The sequence below is a fragment of the Anabas testudineus genome, chromosome 8 (genome assembly GCF_900324465.2).
Source record: "Anabas testudineus chromosome 8, fAnaTes1.2, whole genome shotgun sequence".
Lineage (NCBI taxonomy): Eukaryota > Metazoa > Chordata > Actinopteri > Anabantiformes > Anabantidae > Anabas > Anabas testudineus.
In genome coordinates this window covers 4,168,763-4,190,677 of record NC_046617.1, presented here as the reverse complement: position 1 = coordinate 4,190,677, position 21,915 = coordinate 4,168,763, and the positions used below count along the sequence as shown (strand labels likewise).

Sequence of the window (21,915 nt, the reverse complement as noted above, 5' to 3'; positions counted from 1 at the left end):
TGAATGTGGGTTTTTCAAAGTAAAGCGCCTTTTCTCTCTTCACTGAAAGAGTTAATCTGAAGTTGGCAGCCCACTCCAGTCTCAGTCAGACGTGCGGAGAATTGAAAAATAAACGACGTCAAGATCACTTCTTTTGTCTTGTCAGAGACTGTTAAAAAGAAAATGCTGGAAAAAAAAAATGAAAATTTCAAATTCAAATTGACGCTTTTCGAGCGGAGAAACAGATGAAAACAGAGCTCTTTGATTCTTATTACATTACAAGACACCTTCTCATGTTTGTCAGGCTTGATTTATGTATTTCTTTTTAATAAAAACGGCTAATATAAGTTATAGAATAAGACGATAAAGGCTCGTTCAGGCTTATCTCTTTCTCCGCTGTTGTAGGGACCTGGTCATTGGATCCACTTCATGCATTTAATAACAGCGTAACGCAAATTGTTGAAAATTCATTTTCCCCTCAGCTTTTTGCTTTTTGCATTTCAGTTTTGGGGCTGGCAGACTCCATCAATGATGTCTTCACTCTTTTTAAAGTATTCATATCTTAAGTGCCCAGTGAGAAGAGAGAGAGGAGCGGGTGGGGGGGCAGTAGTGATGGTGCATTTTTAATAGTTTTGGCTGAGTTTTGCGTCTTGTTAACGGGGCCTGGATGATGTTTGAGGGGAATCAGCCAGAGAAACATGTCGGTGGAAAGACCATCCATGACTTTAATTGCTTTGATATCAGGCTATTAGTGAAACTCGCTAGGGGATTGTTTTCTTGGGCTGTTATTATTAATATCATTTTTAAATTATCTTCCGTGTCCCCTTAACGCATCACGAGAAGACTGAACGTGGTACTGAGCTTTTATTTTCTGGAGCTTTTAATGTAAAAGTAATGAGATTAAACATTGGAAACTCGTGATGGGCTTTTGTTAAAAGGTGAGCGGGTATTTGCAAAATCCGGACAGCTAATTGAAATTAAAGCAGAATTAAAGAAATGGAAGACCTTAATTGAATTTGCAGGTAAGGGGATTAACCTAGAGACGCCTTCCATGGTGGGTCTGCGCTGCGTCCATGACCTAAATAAAAGTGGATTTTCCAACACAGTTACCTGAGCATCAGATGATATGGGCTTAGTGCGGTGCAGTAGATCTGCAGCACGGCTCACCCACGGAGAGTTTGAATGATCGTTTCTTTTTTCCTGACAGCTTGAAAACGGTTATTCCTGGAAAATAACTGTGAGACTTTCTCAGCCTGTAGAAGGCAAATAGCATGGCTAAGGAAAATGACTTTAAACCCCCTTGTAGTCAAATTCCAGTGACATGTGAATGGCGGTTTATTTGCATTTTGGCAGGGTCACCTAGGAAGCCTTAATTCTTATTGAAAGGCAGAAACACAGGAATCACATTCAAGTGCCAGTTATCTGCTCCTGATGTTTGTAGTGCAGGTGGTAGTGGAAACAAATGTATTTCACTCTGGTGGTACCTTTCTCTCTCTCTTTCTCTCACACACACACACAGCACAGTGAGATTTTGGAATACCCTGGCGTCCTTTGTTACATTATCTGTGCATGCATCAAACTTTGGCATTGGTCACTCACACACAAAGCCACTGAGTGAGTGTGGAGATGTGTTGACCTTCGGAGATGATGGGTGAAAGTCGGTTTTTCATTATGCTGGGTTTAATGATTCTGTGATGAAGCTGAAAGGCGTTGCTGTTTGCACTGAGGCTGTGCTTATCAGTGAGAGAACAGTGGGAGTGTATAGTGCCTATGCCCAGGCTTTTCTTTGTATTAGGCGATTTGAGTAAATGATAATTTAAGTGATCTCTGCCATTGTTATTACATTTCCAGTTCTGTCGGAGCAATGGCTCAGGCTAATCTCTGCTTTTATGAATGTTGTGTGACTACAAAAAGCATCAACTTGTCATGTTTGAGAAGAAACTAGTTGCAGATTGATGGACTATTCATTCCATCATACCCTGCATTTGAAACACCTCAATTAGTCTCTGAGTGGAGCAGGCCTCTACTGTAAGTAATGTTTTGCCCAGGTCTTATTGCCGTGGACTGTGACATTGGCGGTGCTGTGGATGTTAGCAGAGCCGCACATGAGCTGAGGAATCATGGGATTTCTGTCTATGGTGAATTTTCCTTGAGAAGCTATGATTCAGCAGGCACTTGCGGCTTCAGACGATCTGTCTGCAGAGCAGGTGCAACCCTAAATGACATGCTTCACCGTGAGGCGACACGGCAGCTTGTCGATGGCTCCTCCTGGGAACCCGGAGAGGCACAATTTTTTTTGCTCTGGGATTTCGTGGGGGGGAGCTCCTTTGCTGACGATTTATCTCCTGCTCCTTCCTCTTCCTGCCGCCTTCCCTCTTAAATTCTGTAACCATTTCTGTGTTTGTGCCTCTAAATCATCTCGTCACCCAGTCCTGTGTTTGTGTGCATTCAGAGGAGTGTGGCTGCCTGGGTTTGTTTCTCCCTCTTTGTTTGCTGTGGTAAACCCATGAGCAGCTGCCGGTGGTGGGGTCTGGAGGGATTCTGAAGCTGTGTGTCCTCTCTTTGCCATCCTCTGCCAAGGTGGCATTATGCAAGCAGGGAGAGGGATAGAGAGAGAGTGGAGAGAGAGGCAGAGGAGGGCGGGGGCTTGTGTGGTGGGGGTGAGAGAGACAATACGATGGCGGCCATAGTAAAGATGGAGGCAGGCTGAAGGCTGCAGGGATTGGTGCATGAGAAGACTTGCTCCCCTGAACTTTGCCTCTGTGTCAGAGTGGAACTTGTCGATTTGGTAAATTGTGGAGCGTCGGACAAGGCTGCGCGCTCTCTTACACTCCCACCTGCTCCCTCTCTTTCTTGCTCTCTTTCTCTCACTCTCTCACTCTCTCATTGCCACTACACCCCCAACCACCCACCCACCCCTCTCTCTTCCCCCTCCCACCCTCTCCTCTTTCTCTTTTCCCTCCCTTTCAGCTCTTGAAGCTAACGCATTGGCTGGGCTACAGGCATCTCGTTGCCAAATAGGTGGGCCCTACTCGTGTTGGCAAAGGCTCAAGCAATGGTTAGGGAAAGAACGCGGAGAGGACGAGAGACGGCGAGCGAGAAACAGAAAGAGAAAGAGAGAGAGAGTTGGAGAGAAAAGGGGGGAAAAAAGAAGCAGCACTCAGCTTTGCCAGCGGTCGTATGCGCTCGTCCAACATTGATTCGGCTCTCTATTTTTTTTTCTCCCTATTCTGTGCTCTGCTCTCCCTGGCCCCCCCATCTGTGTGTGCGTGTGTGTGAGAGAGAGTGTGAGAGAGTGCATGTGTGTGTGTGAGTCTTGCGCCGGGCCCAGGGATCAGAACAGACACCACTACCAATTATACTTTGCCAAGGATGTTTTTTTCAGGGTTCATTTTTTAATTTTTTGGAAAGCACAGAGGACTGTTTATTTTAAGTGCGTCTCTCCCAGTTGAAGTTTTTTTTTAATAACATTTATTTATAACATTTCTATTTTTACCTACATCTTTTTTCTTTTTCTTTTTTTTTTTTTTTTTTGCTACGAGTTGTTATGTCTTTTTTTAATCATTTTTGTGCTTTTGTCTAATAAGCTGTTGGCTGTGCTCCTGCTCCTTCTTAAAATACTGGGGGGGTTTGTTTTGGTTTTAAACTTTGGCCCACTGTTTTTAGTGAGCAACATATTCTTGCTATTTTCTTTACTACCACCCCCCCCTCAAGTTTTTTTTTTCATCTGCTAATTCTCCACACCCTGCCAAACCTGCTCTTGCTTTACATTGGGGAGCGCGGGAGGAAAAAAAACTGGTGCAGGAGATTTTTTTTTTCACTTTAATCGTTGTGCCAAATTTATGATGAGAGTGCAAAATGGTAACTACCAGGCCGTCTGTCTTCCTCTAGCAGTGTGGTGTTTTCTGTGGTGATTTCTGTCTGCTTTCAGTTTGTTGTGGAAATGTGAGTCTGGTTGGAGCTCCCTTGCATGGTAGCAGAGATAGGAAATGGTATGGCTGATCTTTTAGCGGCACATTTCAACAGTGGTCTTGTGGCAGCAAAGCTTGGCGGTGGTGAGCGACCGGTGTGTGGCAACCCTGGCACAGGAACACTATGGCGAGATCTGGGCTTTGTTGCCCAGAGATATGTAGTGAAGGTATTATGGTACAGCAGAATAACTTCTCTTTTTACCGCAGAAACACGGGAGCGCAACTTGGCTCAGCTTTTCAGTTGCTTTTGGATTTGAATTCATGGATTTTTGTCTTTCTGTTATTTAATGTGCATTTCAACTTACAGTTACATTTACATTTTCCTGTTTTTGCTGCATGTTTATTTTTTCTGAATAGTACAAATTATGGAAAAGTTTGGTATTTTAAATGAGAATATTTATTTAAACACCTTTTTGGATTTTAATAATTTTAAAGTATTTATTTAAGATATAATTAAATATTATAATAATTTAGATTCATTACCATTTACAATACAATCATTTCTATTGTTATAATTTACTATATTATTGCCTAATTTCTATATACATTTTCTACTTGTTTTAACTATTAATTTAATGATTTGCAAACTCTTCATCAAACCTCCTAACACCTCTCTTTCTCATCAGGATGAATTTCATCCCTTCATCGAGGCCCTCCTCCCCCATGTCCGTGCCTTCTCCTACACCTGGTTCAACCTGCAGGCCCGTAAGCGCAAGTACTTCAAGAAACACGAAAAGAGGATGACCAAGGACGAGGAGCGCGCAGTGAAGGACGAGCTGCTGGGGGAGAAGCCAGAGATCAAGCAGAAGTGGGCCTCGCGCCTGCTGGCCAAGCTCCGCAAGGACATCCGGCCCGAGTTCCGTGAGGACTTTGTGCTCACCATCACAGGGAAGAAGCCTCCCTGCTGCGTGCTGTCCAACCCCGACCAGAAGGGCAAGATCCGCCGCATCGACTGCCTTCGCCAGGCTGACAAGGTGTGGCGGCTGGACCTGGTGATGGTCATCTTGTTCAAGGGCAGCCCCCTGGAGAGCACGGACGGGGAGCGGCTGGTCAAGTCGCCCCAGTGCTCCAACCACGGCCTGTGTGTCCAGCCGCACCACATTGGAGTGACGGTCAAGGAGCTGGACCTCTACCTGGCCTACTTCGTCCACACACCAGGTATGCAGGCAGATTTACTGCAGTAAAACACACACCTAACCTAGTGCGCTTTTTCAAGTGTATTTTCCCCTCATCCCGTCCTTTATAGCCACACACAGGTCAATGTGTGTTGTGTCACACACACTTTGGCATGTGAGTCACAGATTAGACCCTGCTGTTCACTATGTACAAAGCTGAGCCAGTGCCAGGCTTTGATAAACACACTCAGAACTGAGATAACGACCCCATCTTCACATTTAAAGGTACAGTCTGGGTAGTGTAATCTTTAAAGAAATGTTCCCCAGATCGATCTATCTATCTGATTTAAAGAGATTCTGAAAATTTGACAGTCAGGCTTAAAACCTGTGTTTACATAGAGATATGTTTGCATTGGTACATTTGTTCAAGTATTTGTGTGCAAATTTGTCTAAATCCAAATGTGCATGTTTCCTGGTGCCATCTGTAAACAAAAGCATCTGCAAACCTGTTTATCTGAGCGTGTGTGTGTGGATGCATGTGCATACGTGTGTGAGGCAGCTTGTCATGTGTCTGTAATCCATGTGTATGTTATTGTGAGATTGGTGTGTATCAGTAGCAGTGTGGTGTGTGTCTGTGAGTCCTTTTTGAGTGTGTGTGTGTGCATGTGTGTGTGTGAAGTGCAGTGACAGCTGGCCCAGTCCCAGGTAGTTTAGGAGGCAGGGAGAGTCAGCCTGTCTGCAGCCTCAGCCGCCTCAGCCTAACGCCACTCAACACACACACACATGAAATCTCACACTCACAAGTGACTACACACTCTGGCACACAGAGGACCTCTTCCTCAAACACCCAGGCTTGTTGTTCGCCTGATTCTATTGATGACACACACACAAGTTGAATGTGTGGTTTCGGTCTCTGTTTGTTTCTGAGATGATTTATTTTTCCATATTCGACACATGTCTGCTGCTCTGACCGTGAAGTCTGAAAAGAGATGATGAAAATGTGCACACAAACCCAGATGCACTGATCAGCAGTGTGAGATGTCAGATTTATAATATTCACTTTGTCAGTTTGACGGTTATAAAAGCTCATTGAACAAAAAATGTACTTAATTTTATTTTATATTATTATATTAATACAATTTATTAAACAGCAATTCTGCAATGTTTAGCCTAAATAATCACAATTTAACATTTTTTATTGCTTATGCAGAAAATCAAAACACAGCTTTTTATTAGGATTTCAAATTTGATATTAAACATCTCACAATTGCTAGTAATTACTCCATTTTCACCACGGCTTCATCTTCACAAAAGAACATCAATCAGTTTCTTGAGGTGTGTAAATATGATTGAAATGTGATATGATAAGAAAAAGTGGTAACGAAATTATACCAAGTTGTTGCATATATTTGTATACTGAATTTATATATTTTGTGTGATATTGTTCATATATAACAAGCTATACTGTTAATACTTAATCGTACGTAATCTAATTCATTTAAAATATGAGATAATGTGCACATATATTTTTGCCTTTTTCTCAATGGGGTTACTTTACACTTACATGCAAGTCATTTTCCACACTTCAGGTGTTTGCAGAGGTCAGGTCGAAACACCGACTGTCTGATCACACACACACATAGTTTAAGACCCCTTTCTGCCCTTTATTATTACCCCAGGTTCTCGTACACCACACTGGCATACAGTCACAGGGCCTTAATTGTTCTCCTTGGCAGGGAGGTGCAGCATTCCTCTGTGACAGAGTACCCCATGCCAGGCTGCTTTCAGTCTAGTGTGTAACTCTGCTTGAGTTTGCAGGGCCTCCATGAGCGCCTCTTCCTGTTCCACAATGTGCCGTGGCGAACCACGACTCAGATTAGCTCCCAGCGCAGCCTGGTGCCCCTCAGAGTAAAGCCGTTTTTTTTTTTTTTATACCAGAATCCAGCAGCCTCATACATACACAGAATTTAATCTTTCTGCTGTTTGTACATCACATTTGACTTTCTTTTTGTACATATATAAGCATTCTTATATAAATCCGTTTCAGATATTCTCTCTGTCTGTTGCTTACACTGAAAGTTTTTTTTTTTTTATTATTGAAAGGCGTTTCATAAATTGTTTTGTTTTGCATGTGCTTGCATCTAAAAATAAAGAATTTTTTAAAAAGTTGCAAGCCGCACGTTCTCTGCTGTGGGTGGAAGAATGCTTCCTATTCTGACCTTCCTCAGATTATTCACAGCAATCTCAAAAGCCGTCTGTGCAGCACCTTGCACACATGACTAGAATGGACCAGAGAGAACATAGGAAATAACAAAAATGCAAAACATGCACCTTTCCGGGCTCAAATTGCTCTGTTTTCCAGAAGGCAGGTCGGGGTTAACCAGAGTTTACAGAGGACAGACAGTCAGTGGCTCTATTCTAACCTTTGGGGTGGCAGAGTTACAATTTTATTCTTAGCTCCCCATTCCAGGGTGTCTGTGTCTTGCGGAAGCTATCAGTTGCCAGCCCTGATGATTGGACCGCAGCCGTCTCACCCGCCTGTCTCCACCGCGGTGTTTCAGTTCTCTTGTCCCACTCATGTCACTGTCGCCAGCTGCAGGAGGGGCTCTGCTTTCAAGCGGTGTGATTGACAGAACACAAGATACACACACGCACGCATGCACTAACCCCCTCTTCTGTTTCTGCTGCCATAGAGTACACTATGTGTCTCTGCTTTTGTCCAATTATAGATTTCGGCCCTTGCAGGCGGGGCAATGAGAGCTGGGACAGATCAAAGCCTCTGTACTCAGAACTGCACTTCTGCTCTGCAGCTGCAGACCAAGGTCCCGCTACCAAAAGGAGCTTGACAAATACCTGACTTCACACACACACACACACACACACACACACACACAGAGCATGATCCAACTATCTCAGACTCATGTTAGTTGACCCCAGAAGTGCTTCATTTTCTTTTCACTGATTCTGCTGCAGCTGATGATGATAACAATAATGGTTCAGGGATGTGGAGGAAGCGAGGGAGATAGGGAGAAAAAGGGGTGGGGTCTGATCTCATCTTTGATCACACTTCCAAAACCAAAAGTCTGGCTCGCCAGGTTGGCGCTTAGGGCCTTTCTCCACCTAGAGACCCCGGATCAGGCCATGTTTTGTGAGCGACGTGTTCCATATTTGTCAGTCTGACGAAGCCGTGCAGTTCAAACATTAGTCATGTTTGGAGCACGAGCAGCCTCATACGGCTTTCATTACTTGTGCTGTTATGATAAAAAGATGTTTCTGAAAGCACAGCCTCCATATCTGTTCTCTGTGCTGGAGACACACTAGAGAGGTGCCTGGGCCAGGTCCGAAAGCCAAATGCATGTGTGTTTGTGCGTGTGTAAGACTACAAAATTTCTCCATGTTGCTATGGTGCAACTGTGAATCTAAGATGTTCATTTACCCATCAGCACGTCTCTGTGTGTATAGTCCCATCATTACAAACGGCCAAGGAAGTGTCTTTTAATAGAGGTGAACAAAGAGAGGGATCGATGGGGAGAGTGACGTCCAGACTGAGAGACTTAACGCCTTCACGTCACACTAATCCATCAAACACTTCTTATCTGCTTTGCTCAATATCCTGAGCTTCAAAAGGAGGTAACATTATCAGATGCAGTTACACAATGAAGAGGAGACCAAACAGGACAGAGCAGGATTTGTTTTCTTTTTTATCCCCACAGTGGTTGTGTGATTGTGTGTGTGTGTGTGTGTGTGTGTGTGTGTGTGTGATGGTGGAGGAAAATGTATAGAAAAATCTGAAGATTATAGCAGCAGTAAAACTCCCGTGCAGTCTACTTGTGTTGTCCTGACAGTTGCTGAGTGTTTGCAGTAGAAGAAAAAAGAGAATCATCATTATTGAAAGAAAAAAATAAAACCCTCTCTGCTTTTCCTTGGTGTGTGCTTGTGCAGAGCTGAGATTTCTGGATGGAGAGCAGAATTGTGCTCCAGTGTTCTGGCAGCGCTCCGTACCCCGGGCCGACAGAGAAACAGAGAGTGTCTGCACCGAGAAAGCCACATTCATGTGGTGTGAAAAACACTGCTGGTGCGACACTTTTCAACGGAAACTTTCTTACGCTCATGTTGTCATTTGAAATAATGTGCCCAATAAAGTTTGAGCTTCGGCGAGACCCCCTCTTGTGACGGGACAGCGTCAGTGACACTGTGGTGCTTTTAATATGCAGCGAGGCGTGGGGGCCTCCGACAGCCTCGGCTTGGCCTGTTTTCAGAGTCCCCTGTTTTTTCCAGTTGCTTTCTTGCAACGGGTGTTTTGTGTGTCATAGAAGGAGAAAAAGACAAGAGTGGTGTGTGTGGAGTGTAAGGAATCACTGGTAAACAGATTATTCCAGTGTGTACGAGCTTCCAAATAAATCGGCAAAAAGACGCAAACCATCGCTCTGACGCTCGGCTCGATCCTTTGACCTCCTTTAACCTGTCTCTCCCTGATTTTCTTCACTCTATAGTTTCGACCAGTGAGCAGCTCTATGGGCTTGGTAGCAGGCCAACCTGCTTCATATTCACTGTAATTATCCAGTTTAGTGAATAATACTGGTAGAGATACACAAAAGACTGAGTATATGATTGAATTAAGTCTAATTTTGAAACAAAGGTCAGGTCTTAGCTTTGCAAATAGAAAAAAATCCTTGTAGCAGAAAGTGCCTATTGTGAGCAACATGGATTAGCTTTATTTCCTAATTTCACTGTGCAGTGATTTTTAATTATTTGTGTAATTAAGATTAATAAATAAATGTCATGGTGTCAATTTAGGAGCTCAACTCTGTTCACTTTTTGATTCTGCTGCATAATTTTCTTGCTCATAAAAAAATATAATAATCATCCATAAAGCAACATTAATGAATATAGTAAACAATAAAACAAAGACTTTTTTCTATTGAACAATTGCTGTTTATATTTCATCATACCCCTGAATGGATTTTCTTCTTTTTAAAAAGAGCAACACAACGGGAATACAAAATATCCGCACATTTTCTCCCTAGTTTCTTTGTGTATTATTTTTGGTCTCCGACACCGTCTCGTTTTAGTGTGTGAATTTGCATGACCAGTCTGCTCTCTTCCTCTGTACAGACGCCAGGCCTGAAATCTGTCTGTCCCCCCTAAAAGCATACATATCCCCGCACAGGAGGGGCGGCTTGGCTTCTCAGCTGTGCCTGAGTCGAGGGGCAAAGAGCAGGAGGAGAGGAAGAAGAGAGGTGAAGACAGCAGAGTAGTAGAAAAGGGAAGAGAGGAAAGCGTCTTTTCTGGGCCGGTTCCCAGCAGCCAGATTCTGATCAGTCCGCCTCGCGCCTTGTTCCCTCGGTCTAGTGGAGCAGAACAACGGGGGAGACTGCCCTGTAATTGGGACAGCTCTTTCCATACGGAAAACGGGACTGGAACACCGTGGCACCGCCGAGCACAGATTTTACCGTCTCTGTGTAGATTCTTATTTAAAACCATCTTAAACTTAAAAATGAGCAATTATACGTAAAACTGAATCATCTTCCGTAAAATAACCCAAACAAAATCCTTCAAATGACATTAATAACAAATACGTGAATATATATCTTCCTTTTAATTTCCCCTCTGCCCTATTTATGCTTTCATTTATTGCTAGTAAATGTCAGGATGCTGTTAGGATGATATTGAGTCCTGATATAAAGTAAAAAGAAAAGCGTAGAATAAAGATGATGCAAAATGCCATGCTGAAAACAAAGAGAGAGGGAGGGCAGATATTCAGGCTAGTGGGGCTGGTTGGCAGCATTTGGCACCCAAAGCTTCAGCTCTGTTTAGGAGGTGCCAGCTTTTCAAACCGACACACAGTCCCTGCCAACTTCTCTTCTTCTGATCCTTTTCTTTCACTCTCATTTTAACATTTTTCCCCCCATATCCTTGTTTTTGCTTAACACCTCTTCCCCTCTGCGCGTCCCTTACACTCCTACCACTACTCCTATGGACGCTTTCTCACAGCGGGTTGCCAGGGAAAAGCGAGTTTCACAACGTTTCAGCTTAGCTCTTATTTTGTGGAGATGTCGGCGCATGGAATAAAATGGCTATCATGTTTCCAGATGTGTTTTTTCATTTCTTCTTCTTTTTCTTCCAGAATATTTTCCACTGGCTTTTAGCAGAGCCAGTATTGTTACTCTGTGTGATGGTGCTGCTGTGGATTCAGGTCCAAAACAAAATGGAGGATAAAGCGCGGCTCCTCTCCAATCAGAGGAGAGAATGATTCCACATGTGGGGGGAAGAAAAAAAATCCTGGCAGATTTACAGTGCTGAATGATTGCTGCTTTAATGCAAATATAATTTTGCATATTTTTCAACATTCACTAAATTGAGGTTCATAGGCAGAGCAGGAAATGGTATTAACGCATGATTTGAAGAACATGTCTTGTACATGATTCAGGACAAGAGACTTGGGGGGCCCCGCCGCAGACGAGAATGTGGTGGCGTGAGTGATGGGAGAAAGCGTTAAACGTTGGGTGTGGATGGAATTACTGAATAATGATCAGAAAATTAGAGCTATTATTGAGGGAGAGTAAACAGGCCTCTCTAAGTGTGAAAGGCCCCTATTCAGCCAGGACTAGGAGCAGGACTCCTTTCTTCCTTTCATGGATCCACCCATGGTTTCGAGAGCCCCACTTTTGTTCCCTGAAATAACAGAGTGAATATATGGGGTCAAAGGGGTGGGGGGTCCTGTTTCCAGTGGTGAGCACAGTATGGAATAAAGCTATTGACTGTAAGGTACACGTCATATTTGTTCATTCTTTTTGCATTATTTTCTATTGATTTCAGTGGGAAATGAAGCTTTTCTTGGCTCTCTATACTTTAAGTTCTTAATAAGAGTAACTCAGCCTTAATTAATTTGTCTGTCTGATGTGTTTAGATAAGTCAGTGTCACTGAGTTCGGAAATTCTGGCAAGTGTTTTTTGCGCGTCTACAGTTGCACCTGTGTCTCTTCTCCATTATTGCCACTTAAAAACTCGCCGCTTGTTTCTTTCTCCAACTTCTGCATCCTGAGAGTCGACAGTCAGGGGAAGGTGGGTGTAAACGAGGCGCTAATGTGACTACTTCCGTGTTTGTCAGCGCCAATGCTGTAATTAATGGGAAATGGATAAATAAATAAACTCAACATGTTTCTGAGCAGCTGAACAGCAAATGCGGGGCTCAGACGGGGACAAAAAAAAATGAAGAGAGGGATTTACACATTGAACAAGCCGTTGGAGAGAATAAAGGAGACTGTGTTTCCTGTTTTTTTTCTTTTTTTCTTCTTTTTTCTAAGAACTGAAGTTTGTGGTTCTGCTTTCAGATTAGCAAGATTAGACAATATAATACTGTCTTCAGTAGCTTTTTAACAGTGGCTCCAATTAGGTCTTCTATGTCAGTGCAAAATTTCATATTTAGCGTATGAATTTCGGGTCTGTCACAGTTAATTTGGACTTTTTTAGCAACATACCTCCACTTTTCACAGTCTCAGATTTCTGTTCAATAGTTCGTCAGGTCTTACTTCTTCATACTTCTTCTTAAGATGCTCACCAGGCTTAAAACTGAAAGGGGGGGGGGGGGGGGGTCACCAAATCACCTGACAAGTTCACTCATTTTCTCCGTCTGTTTGCTTTTTATTTGGACAGCCAGTTCCCTTTTACATGCATCATTTTGGATGGTAACATTCTCATTATATCCGTCAACTGTCAGCGCTCAACTCTCTCGTCTACAATTTCAGACTCGTTTGACTTTTTATTGGCAGCTTCGATGCATAAATTTCATAGAAGACAGGAAAACAACAGTTTTTTTCCTCTGTCCATAGTGAGCAATGAAAATATGAAGATTAGGTGAAAGAAGTTGATTAAATTAGATTGTTTGAAATTATTCATTAGAAAAACATATGTTCAATATCATATATTAGTTTTGTGCTGATCCTATGTTTATCTCTGGAGGAAAAAATTCTTTGCTAACTTAAACCTTACCTTACAACAAAACCCAGGGAGGGATCAGGTTCTGGTGTGTAAGAGGTATTACTTTATCTGTTCATTGCATTGCTGCCCAGAAAGACCAATGAATAGTTGCCATGGCTACATATGTTGTTTTTTTTCTCAGTGTACCTTTCCTGGGTGTTATCCAAGGAGAGTCAGTGACTGGCCTGGTTGGCACAGTTAGTGGCCATGCGGTGTTGGGCTGTTTCTGTGGCACTCCAGCCTACTATGTGGGCAACCAGAGCACTGAGCTCTGCCAGAGGAATCCACTCAGATCACTTTCATTCTATAGAGGGCATCCCCGCACTCAAACAATTGTACCTATAGGGTAGCATTGGACTGTGCGTGAGCGATATACGAGTAGCTGCAACGTACTTAAGTTAGGGTTTGTGCAGTCTGAGCATGAGTTCAGATTCTAAGGAATAATTTGTATTCCTTTGAGAAGAAGGATATTAAATTTTCTTGGTTTGTGATATACAGTTTTTGGATATGTGAAACACTTGTCACTGGATATGGACCAAGTGAGACATATGAAAATGTAATTTTACAGAAGATTTTCCCTTAATGTTATTCACACATTTTGTTAGACTTTGCTGAGTCCGGTGGGCTTACATGAGCAAGTTTTATCCTCTAAGTACCCTTTGAGATGGCAGCTCAGATGTAATTTATAATTAACAAAGCAGGGGAGCATGTGATATGAAAGACTCCTCTGCAGGGAAATGGAGTGACTTTAACCCTTGTGGGGGTTTTTGTTTTTCTTTTTTTTTTGGCTACGCTTCCCCTTTGTTTGGCCACCGCAGATGCCATTGCTCTATATGTAAAAATAATAACTGTGAATATTTTTTAACACCAACAACTCCAAATGATTTTAAACACTAAAACCCAATATCTGTAGCACTTCTGAAGTGAGGTCAATTACAGGCATAAGACTGGACAGTGTTACCGTGACATTACTTATGTTTCAGATCAGGAGTCAAAGAAGTGTTTGCTTTTATGTGCATAAAAAAGTATGTAGTGTCAAGACAATGATATAAAATATGAATTCTATTTAACCATGTTTTACATTTGTTACTGTTGTCAACTCATAGAAATTGTGGATACAGATGTTTCCAGTATACAGCTAATAAAACGATGTAAAGTAACACTGCTGCTAAAGAAGCCCCAAAATCTCCAGAATAGTAGGAAGTAAAACACTAAAATCAGAGAGTGATGGCCATGAGATTGTTCGGATGGGATGCTCTATATAAGCCAACAAGCTTGTCTCAGTCTTTTGTTCTTTTTCAAAATCTGATGCTTCACCAGCCCTGGGTCCATGATTTATTATTGTTTCCAAGTGATTTATCATTGTCACTCCCAGTCTCTCTCTGTGCTGTCGTAAAGGTAAAATGATAGGAAGAGACAAAGTCAGAGCCTTGATGCTAAACATTAACTCCTGTACACAATAATCTTTACAAGTAAATGAACACAAATGTTGCATAATGTGGCTCTCTGACTGGATTTTTATGGTTGACTAATATGAACCTGTATCCATTCCCATTTTGGTTTTCAAATACTATCTGCTATTCTTCAACCTTCATATCAAATGGCTCTTTCAATCCACAGGAGTGAAGTGTGTGAAGTTTTTTGTTGTTGTTTTGTTTGTTTTAAGGGTGTAAGTCTGTACTGTGTGAGGGTGAGTGTGTGTGAATAAGCTCACGTGTGCCAGAGAAGCAGGCCAAGTGACAACAAGCGCTGTATGCAGCAGAGCATATGAGTGTCCTCCCTGGACTCACCCAGCACCTGAACCCCTCTTCACACCTGATGCCTGTAGCCCTTGTATGTAGACTCGAAGGGAAATGAACACATTTGCAAGCTAAAATGTATGTGCACTGACATGACCCTGCTTTGCTGTGGTATGCATGGGACCTGGGATTAGACTGTGGGGTGCTCAGGGCTCAGAGAGGAGGTAAACCAAGTCCCAACTGGGTCCATTTCACTGGTCTTTGACTGGGATGCAATATGTCAAACCACATGATCTTCGTTTTTTAATTTTATCTTTATTTTATTTTATCAACATTCTCTTACTCTACACTACGTAAATAATCTGCAAATGATTTTGAATTTGAGACAAGTAGTGCCCAATTATTACAATTACACCTTTATGTTAATTTAACAGCAGTGCACAGCAGCAGCAGTGGAGCTTATCTGCTCTGTTACTTGCCCTTTGTGCGGTAACATTTGATTGGTGGTATTATTAGGCGCAGACCACCCTGCTCCTGAGCCCTACTTGAGTTTCCATTCTTCTGCTGCTCAGCTTTAATGCGGGGTTATCCTCTAGCAACCCAAACATACTGGGGAGCACAGACAGAATAAACGTAAAGACAGAAAGAGCCACAGCCTTTACAAGTGCATTCTGCTTCAGTGGAATGGTGATAGAGAAGGTAATTCAAGCCTCAGTGTTTATTTTAAGAGCTGATGATCTAGAGATGGCCATTAAAAGCAGAGGGCAAACAATTTAAGAGCAGTAAATCTGAATGGAGGAGAGGAGTGGGTGTGGGAGGACGAGAAGGGAAGGCAGGAGGATAGGGGTTTTCTCTGCCACTCTCTGTCCCATTTTCTCTCTCTAGGAGAGGTAGGAAAAAAAACTTGAGATGACAGTGAATTAGAGCAGTCTGGCCTTCATTCTGCGGTTAGATTTTTATCTGCGGTTTTGGCCCTAAGAGCATCTCAGATCCTTGCATTCTTTTTTTTTTTTTTATATCTCACTGCTATTATTGCAGTTTCTGTGCTTTTCATTTGAGTTTACTTTCCCTTCTGGCCTGGCTGTAAAACTGACCCTAACAAGAGACACTAAAAGAATCAGGATCGGTCCCATAATGTCTACTTTGATCCAGGGTCATTTTCCTCCACCGGGATCTGAACACACAAGCTAATGTGATTACTTCAAAGCCATATTTTCTGTTTTTGATACATACTAGATTTTTTTCCTGTCTGATAGACTGAAAGATTTGGTCTCTGGGCATGGATTGAAAATACACAATCCTGGCAGCTACAAAGGGAAATCCTTATGATGAGAGGACGATTATCCCGGTAAACTAAAGATGGCTTAAACTGAGAGCTGCTGTTTCTCAGTTTTTCAACAAATTCCAGTATTGCATTCATAAAATAAATAAAAAATATTGTTAGTGTTTATGCTGTATGGTCAATGTCATATTCAGTATGTTTTTTTAAACACATTAAGTCAATGCTTGAAATAGTTAGCACATTGGTTAAATAGTTGAAGCAAGTGACATGTTGACTAGAGAAAACTGATAAAAAGGTAAAATTAAAATAGCTAAAGCTAACAGTTAAAATAGTAAACTTAAAATAAAGGGTAAATACTAAATTAGATACATAGATACATGGTGAAATACCTAAAAGTAATGAATAATGGTTGAAATAGATCACTAAAAACTGTGTGGGTAATTGTGACGGCTCACATTTTTTCACTGTACTTTACCAAAGCTGTCATCCCAGTGAGATATATTTGATATGTTACCCAAAACCCAACTTATAAAAAACTGTGGTTCCCCCTTCGAAATTCTTGCCCATCTCCTTTTCACTGGGCTTTAGATGTGTGATGAAGTAATCCCCATATATTTTATATCCTAATGCAAAACCAACAGAGCCAAATTACACACATTCTTCCCCCATACTGATTCGTGGAAGTTGTTAACCAAATAAAGCTCCCTTTTCTCTTTCTCTTTTTCCATCTCACTCACTGGATCTGTCCTGGCTAGAACTCTGAAATAGCCTCAAGCACAGAGCCTCTTTTGTGGTCAGGCTTCTTTTTTTCTACAAGGTGTTTGTGAAAAAGAACAGGATTTTCTTTTTCTGGGCTCAGGTCCTTCCAATGCTCCACTGCTGCCTGTCTGGCTCTCTTTGTCCAGGTCTGGTAAACAGCCGTGTCTTACGCACGCGGGGTGGTGAAACGTTACATATTTTATTTTGGAAACACTCACGTTTTGCTTGGAATATATCTGTACTGTTGCCTGGCTTCTTTTGCTATGTGCCTGTATTTCATAAGCTACATGCCAGCTGCAGAGGACATCTTTATGACATTTGATGTGAGGGCATCTGTTCAAAGGCCAGTCTCTGGTTTGTTTACATGGGTTGCTTCATTTAGGATGCTGTACTATGTACAGAACATGTAATGAAATAACATCCATTCATAGCAAATGCCTGCTAGTCATTTAATACAAGGATAGAAATTTATAAACGGCCCATGTACTCTGGCAAGTATTTTACAATCCCAGCTAATGTAGAATTGTAGTGATTATCCTGAACTTAATGCTGGTAAATGGTAAATTCACAGTGATCCACTGATGGAAAGCAGCTGCTGAGACTGCAGTTTTGCATTATGTTGCTTCTTTTAAGGCGGTCTCAAGCAAAAAGTACTCTTATATGTATTACATTTAGCAGGCGCTTTTATCCAAAGGTACACGGCAAAGGCAGGATAAGCACAAGGGGGTCTTGCCTGTGATGTGATGTTACCTCTACACTATCCAGCCACACACAGTATGTATAGGAGTTTTTAATTAGTACTATAACTGCTAATGTACACATTTATAGTGTCTGATTAGTAGAAAGGTGTAGTACAGTCTAAATTAAAGACTGTGTGTGTACACTGTGCCTCATGTGGTATGTATGATGTCCTGTGCATGTGTCCATGTTGAGAATAATATTACTTGGTTAACTAAGCCATTTTTGAGCACTGACAGAAGGGTGCACATGCGTCACGCACAAACACACACACACACTCCCTCACTCAGGCTGACATGTGTTCTGCACAGCCTGTCATTACAGAAGCCTTGATGTGGTCACTGGGTGGCACTGAGGCCTCTTATTATTGTCGTTTTATGACAACTTTCACTCTCTTGCTCTACAGTGCCCCCCTCCCTCTCTGCTTCTCTTTTTCTCCTTCTCATATGGACCCTGTTCCTGCCTTTTTCTTTCTATTCCATCCCTCCTCCCTCTATCTCCCACCTTTTCCAAACCCACATCCATTTCTCTTTCTGTTGCAATGGGATGCCTGTTTGTTTTTAGTGTGTAAACCATCCTGACACACATCCCCAGGGCAGGGAGCAGATATTGGTGAGAAGGGAGTGGGGGTGAAGGGGTAGTGGCAGCAGACTGTGATGTATGAACTGGTATTTGGAGCTGGTCCAGGCGTTGTTCCCCACTTGTCAATTGTGGTTGACAGTTTTTTTGTTTTTTGTTTTTTAGAATAATACTGCTGGTAACTGCATGGTGACATCCTGACATGACCTGCTGACGAGTATGTTTTGTGCGTGTTTATATACTGAGGTTTGTGTTGCAACATGTAAATTCAAAAAGACTAGTTTACCCACAAGCTGGCCTGAGATTTAGATTTAGATTTAGATTTAGTTAGAACGTTCCCTTTTTTGCCTTTGCTCCTCCACCTGTCACACCTTTCTTTTGGTTTAAGGATTTATGATATTATGATTTGTTTATTGTAGGCCGTAATTTATTCTTCTACTGACTTGAACTGGACAGATTGAATAGCAGGCTCCCCTCCTCAAGCGAGCCACGGCAAGATGGAGTAAATGGGTTCATGTTACTGTAAAAGGGACCTCTCTGTTGCAGAGACACTGTAGCGTTAACAGGTTTAAATAATGAATTTTATGTGTTGATTTAAAGGTAAGCGTGTGGGGTAGTTCAGTGAATGAGAGAAGTGGACCAAGAGTTATGTATAAAGAGATTGCAGATGCAAATGTGTATACACACACACACACACACACACACACACACACACACACAGACTGTTTTACATGTCTGCTCCTTAATTAACAAGATGTTTGGGAGATTGGACCCTGCAGCAAAATTGGGTAAATGAGTGAAGTGAGGAACCTCAGGACAGCAATAGGTAGATCAGCCCCAAGCTGCTGCTTACAGTTAATTTGGTTAGGAACCCCCCTTTTCTCCCGTCTCTCACCCTTATCACCTCTGTACCTCCTTCTAATCTTATGCATGCTCTGCTGTTCTCACTCATGTTGTTTAACTGCCTGCTAGGCCAACTGAGGTGTCAAAAGTGGATCAGTAGGGCAAGGTCACAGTAACATGCTAAGATATAATAATGGAATCTGCTTGCACAATCAGTGAACTTTGTACATGCAGTGAACAGGTTGTCGTTATTGGTTAGAGTATAAAATTAGCAGATACATATACTCAGTAGGGGTGTGGATGGAGTAAGATGGACTCAGTTAGTTAGCATGAGTCTGTAATTAGCACCTCTAACTTTGTTAGCTCCTAATTTCATTGCTTTGGAGGCCCCATGACTAGCTCTGCTAACAATGTGGGAGCAAAATATACAGTCCACATGGGTCATTGTAAGGTGGTGACTCACAGTTGCCCACTGACTTACTGTTCCACTTGGAGCAGCATTGGGAAATCTAGGCGCATGTCTTCCAGCTTGCCATCTTCATTTTGCACCGGATAACTAACTGTCAACCTTATTTTCAGCTGCAGTCATTGCCATTCATGTAGTTGAGCATAACTGCAGATTTGAATGATTTACTGTTATTAAGAAAAACAGGTATACTTAAGCCATTTGTATTTTCAGGGACAAAACAAGAGCTTGTTGTCTATACCGTATTTCATCAATTCATATTTCATGTTTGAAATGTTTTTGAGGCAGCTCCAACTTGAATTATATTTTTTCATTACATTTGCATTTAGAAAGCAGCCAAGCACCACGAGTTCCTTCCTGATCCATCTGTAGTCCTGGTGTGAGTATAACTTACAGTAGCGCGGAGGGTCTCCTGAGGTCAGGGAGCTGAAAATCACAAAGACATGTGGAATGCTGAAAGTTTGCCAATGCAAACAGGCAGGCCTGTCTCTCCATCCATGCACAGCTCAACAACCACCAGTTAGGCTACCACCTTTTACTAGCAGTAGGCCCAGGAGCAACTAAAAGCTGGACGAAGTGGATTCTGGCCACTAGGCGGCAGAAAGTATACATAGCATCAAAGTGGCTTATGGTTATCTTTTGGTATTATTTGTATTTAATATATATATATATATATATATATATATATATATATATATATTGACAATAAATCAAGCAACACCTCAGATTGTCACCTCCTTGTTCTTGTTATATACTTGTTATATAATTGAATCTCAGTATGCTAGTCCAGAATGTTTATACCATGATTCTGTATGACCTTTCATTTAGCTGGTTTTAGGGATACCAAGTCAGGAAAACATCATTCCTTATTTACCCCAAACTCACAGCCGGACATTGTAATGCTATTGTGCCCACTGCCAATATAATGCACCCACAATTTGAGTTCATACCTTTTACAGTAGTGTTGCAGCATGTTACAATGCTGCCATAATCATATCTTCAAATGGCAGTTTAAAATGGGCTTGTGGTGTGCTGCTTATTGAAAGCATCAAGTGAGCTTGTTGGTACACTGTCTTCCATGTGGCTAGTAGCTTGATTTGTGCATTGTCTGCATACAGCGACAAAAGAAACAAGAAATGGAACGATAACATTTTGAAGGTTTCATAAACAAGATGTTTTTATTATTGTTATGGACTGCACCTTTGAATTTGTCCACAAAGTGTAAAGGTTTGCTTTTTTGGAGCAAAAACTCCATAAGGAGCTGACTGGGTTTTCTTCCCCTACTTTGTAAAAAAATCTAAACCATTATAGGCTTCACCCACAGCGGGACGATCCATGAGGTTCAGTTTCTCTCCCCGGCACACATCCATAAAAACAGAGGGCATTTTGGTCCAGCAGAACTCAGTTGGCTGCATCAAAATGAAGGGAGCAGTTAAGGTTTCAGTTACAGAGTCAGGGAAAGTGAGCGAAGGAGGGAGAGAGATGCGAAAAGAGAAAACAAACACACAGGGATTGTTGAATTATGGGTAAAGACAGCTGAGGCTAACCAGGTTTGGTTTCTACGATGCAGTGGGGGGCTTATTGAAAAACAAAAAGTCTATGACTCAGTCATGCTCTCAAGGAGACTCTAAGGCTGTAGATTTTCTCTCTCTGGAAATTCAACAGAAACACATGCAGTTGAGTATAAAGGAGAACACCTTCAAAAACATAAGACCCTGGAGTTCAATATGGTCACGAAAAATGTTCCACGTATCCTCACTCTTTGTGCCAAAAAGGGAAGAAATGGGAGGGTGTGGGGTGGATGGAAGGGGCGGGGGTGGAATGGAGAGAGGGAAGAGTGAAGGAGAGGAGGGCTCTGTCCTCACATTTGCTATCAATTTAGGGCACTGAAAATAAGCACCAGGTTTCACTGGAGCCGAGTAGAACACCAGGAATGTTTTTCTATATAAAACCGAGTGAGGGAGGGAGAAATCGAGAGAAATGGAGCTGGGAAGAGTGAGGAAAAAGAGAGCGATAAGGTTGAGAAACTGCATTCATGAAAAAACAAAAAGAAGGCAGAAGAAGAGGATAGCGCTTTGACAATAGCACCTTGGGTCCAGATGTGAGGCTCTCTGCTGTAGCTTGACAGCTCATGAGGCAAATGTGAGGCAGTTTGTGCATCCCGATGACCTGAATGACCCTGTTGTGAATGACAGGCAATTTAACTGAATCTCGAAGTGCATGTGAAATTCTGTCTGTGTGTGGTGTGGGTCAAAACTGAAGATTACAAACTTAAAACGTAAAAAAGAATGTTTATGCACATCACACATATACAGATGTTAAAGACTTTTCACCTCCTTTGCACACTCAAGACTCTGAAGTGAGTGTGTGTGTGTGTGTGTGTGTGTGTGTGTGTGTGTGTGTGTGTGGTGTCAGTGGGCTTGGTGGAGACCAGAGACTCCCTGAAGGCACTGACTAGGCACAAC

The 21,915-nt window shown here is 42.1% G+C and overlaps 1 protein-coding gene across 11 annotated transcripts in view; it reads left to right on the top strand.

The window, feature by feature from the left end:
• nfixb (nuclear factor I/Xb) overlaps positions 1 to 21,915 on the top strand; it is a 121,379-nt gene that overhangs the window by 33,916 nt on the left and 65,548 nt on the right. For 5 of the 11 annotated variants that reach the window (XM_033326116.1, XM_026358951.2, XM_026358996.2 and 2 more), the window contains one exon: positions 4,577 to 5,108. In XM_033326116.1, coding sequence (XP_033182007.1) covers positions 4,577 to 5,108 — 532 coding nt within the window. Of the gene's footprint in view, positions 1 to 3,111; positions 3,413 to 3,540; positions 3,841 to 3,862; positions 4,118 to 4,576; positions 5,109 to 21,915 lie in introns of those variants that run through there. The other 6 variants (XM_026358942.2, XM_026358925.2, XM_033326115.1 and 3 more) reach the window with 5 other exon arrangements.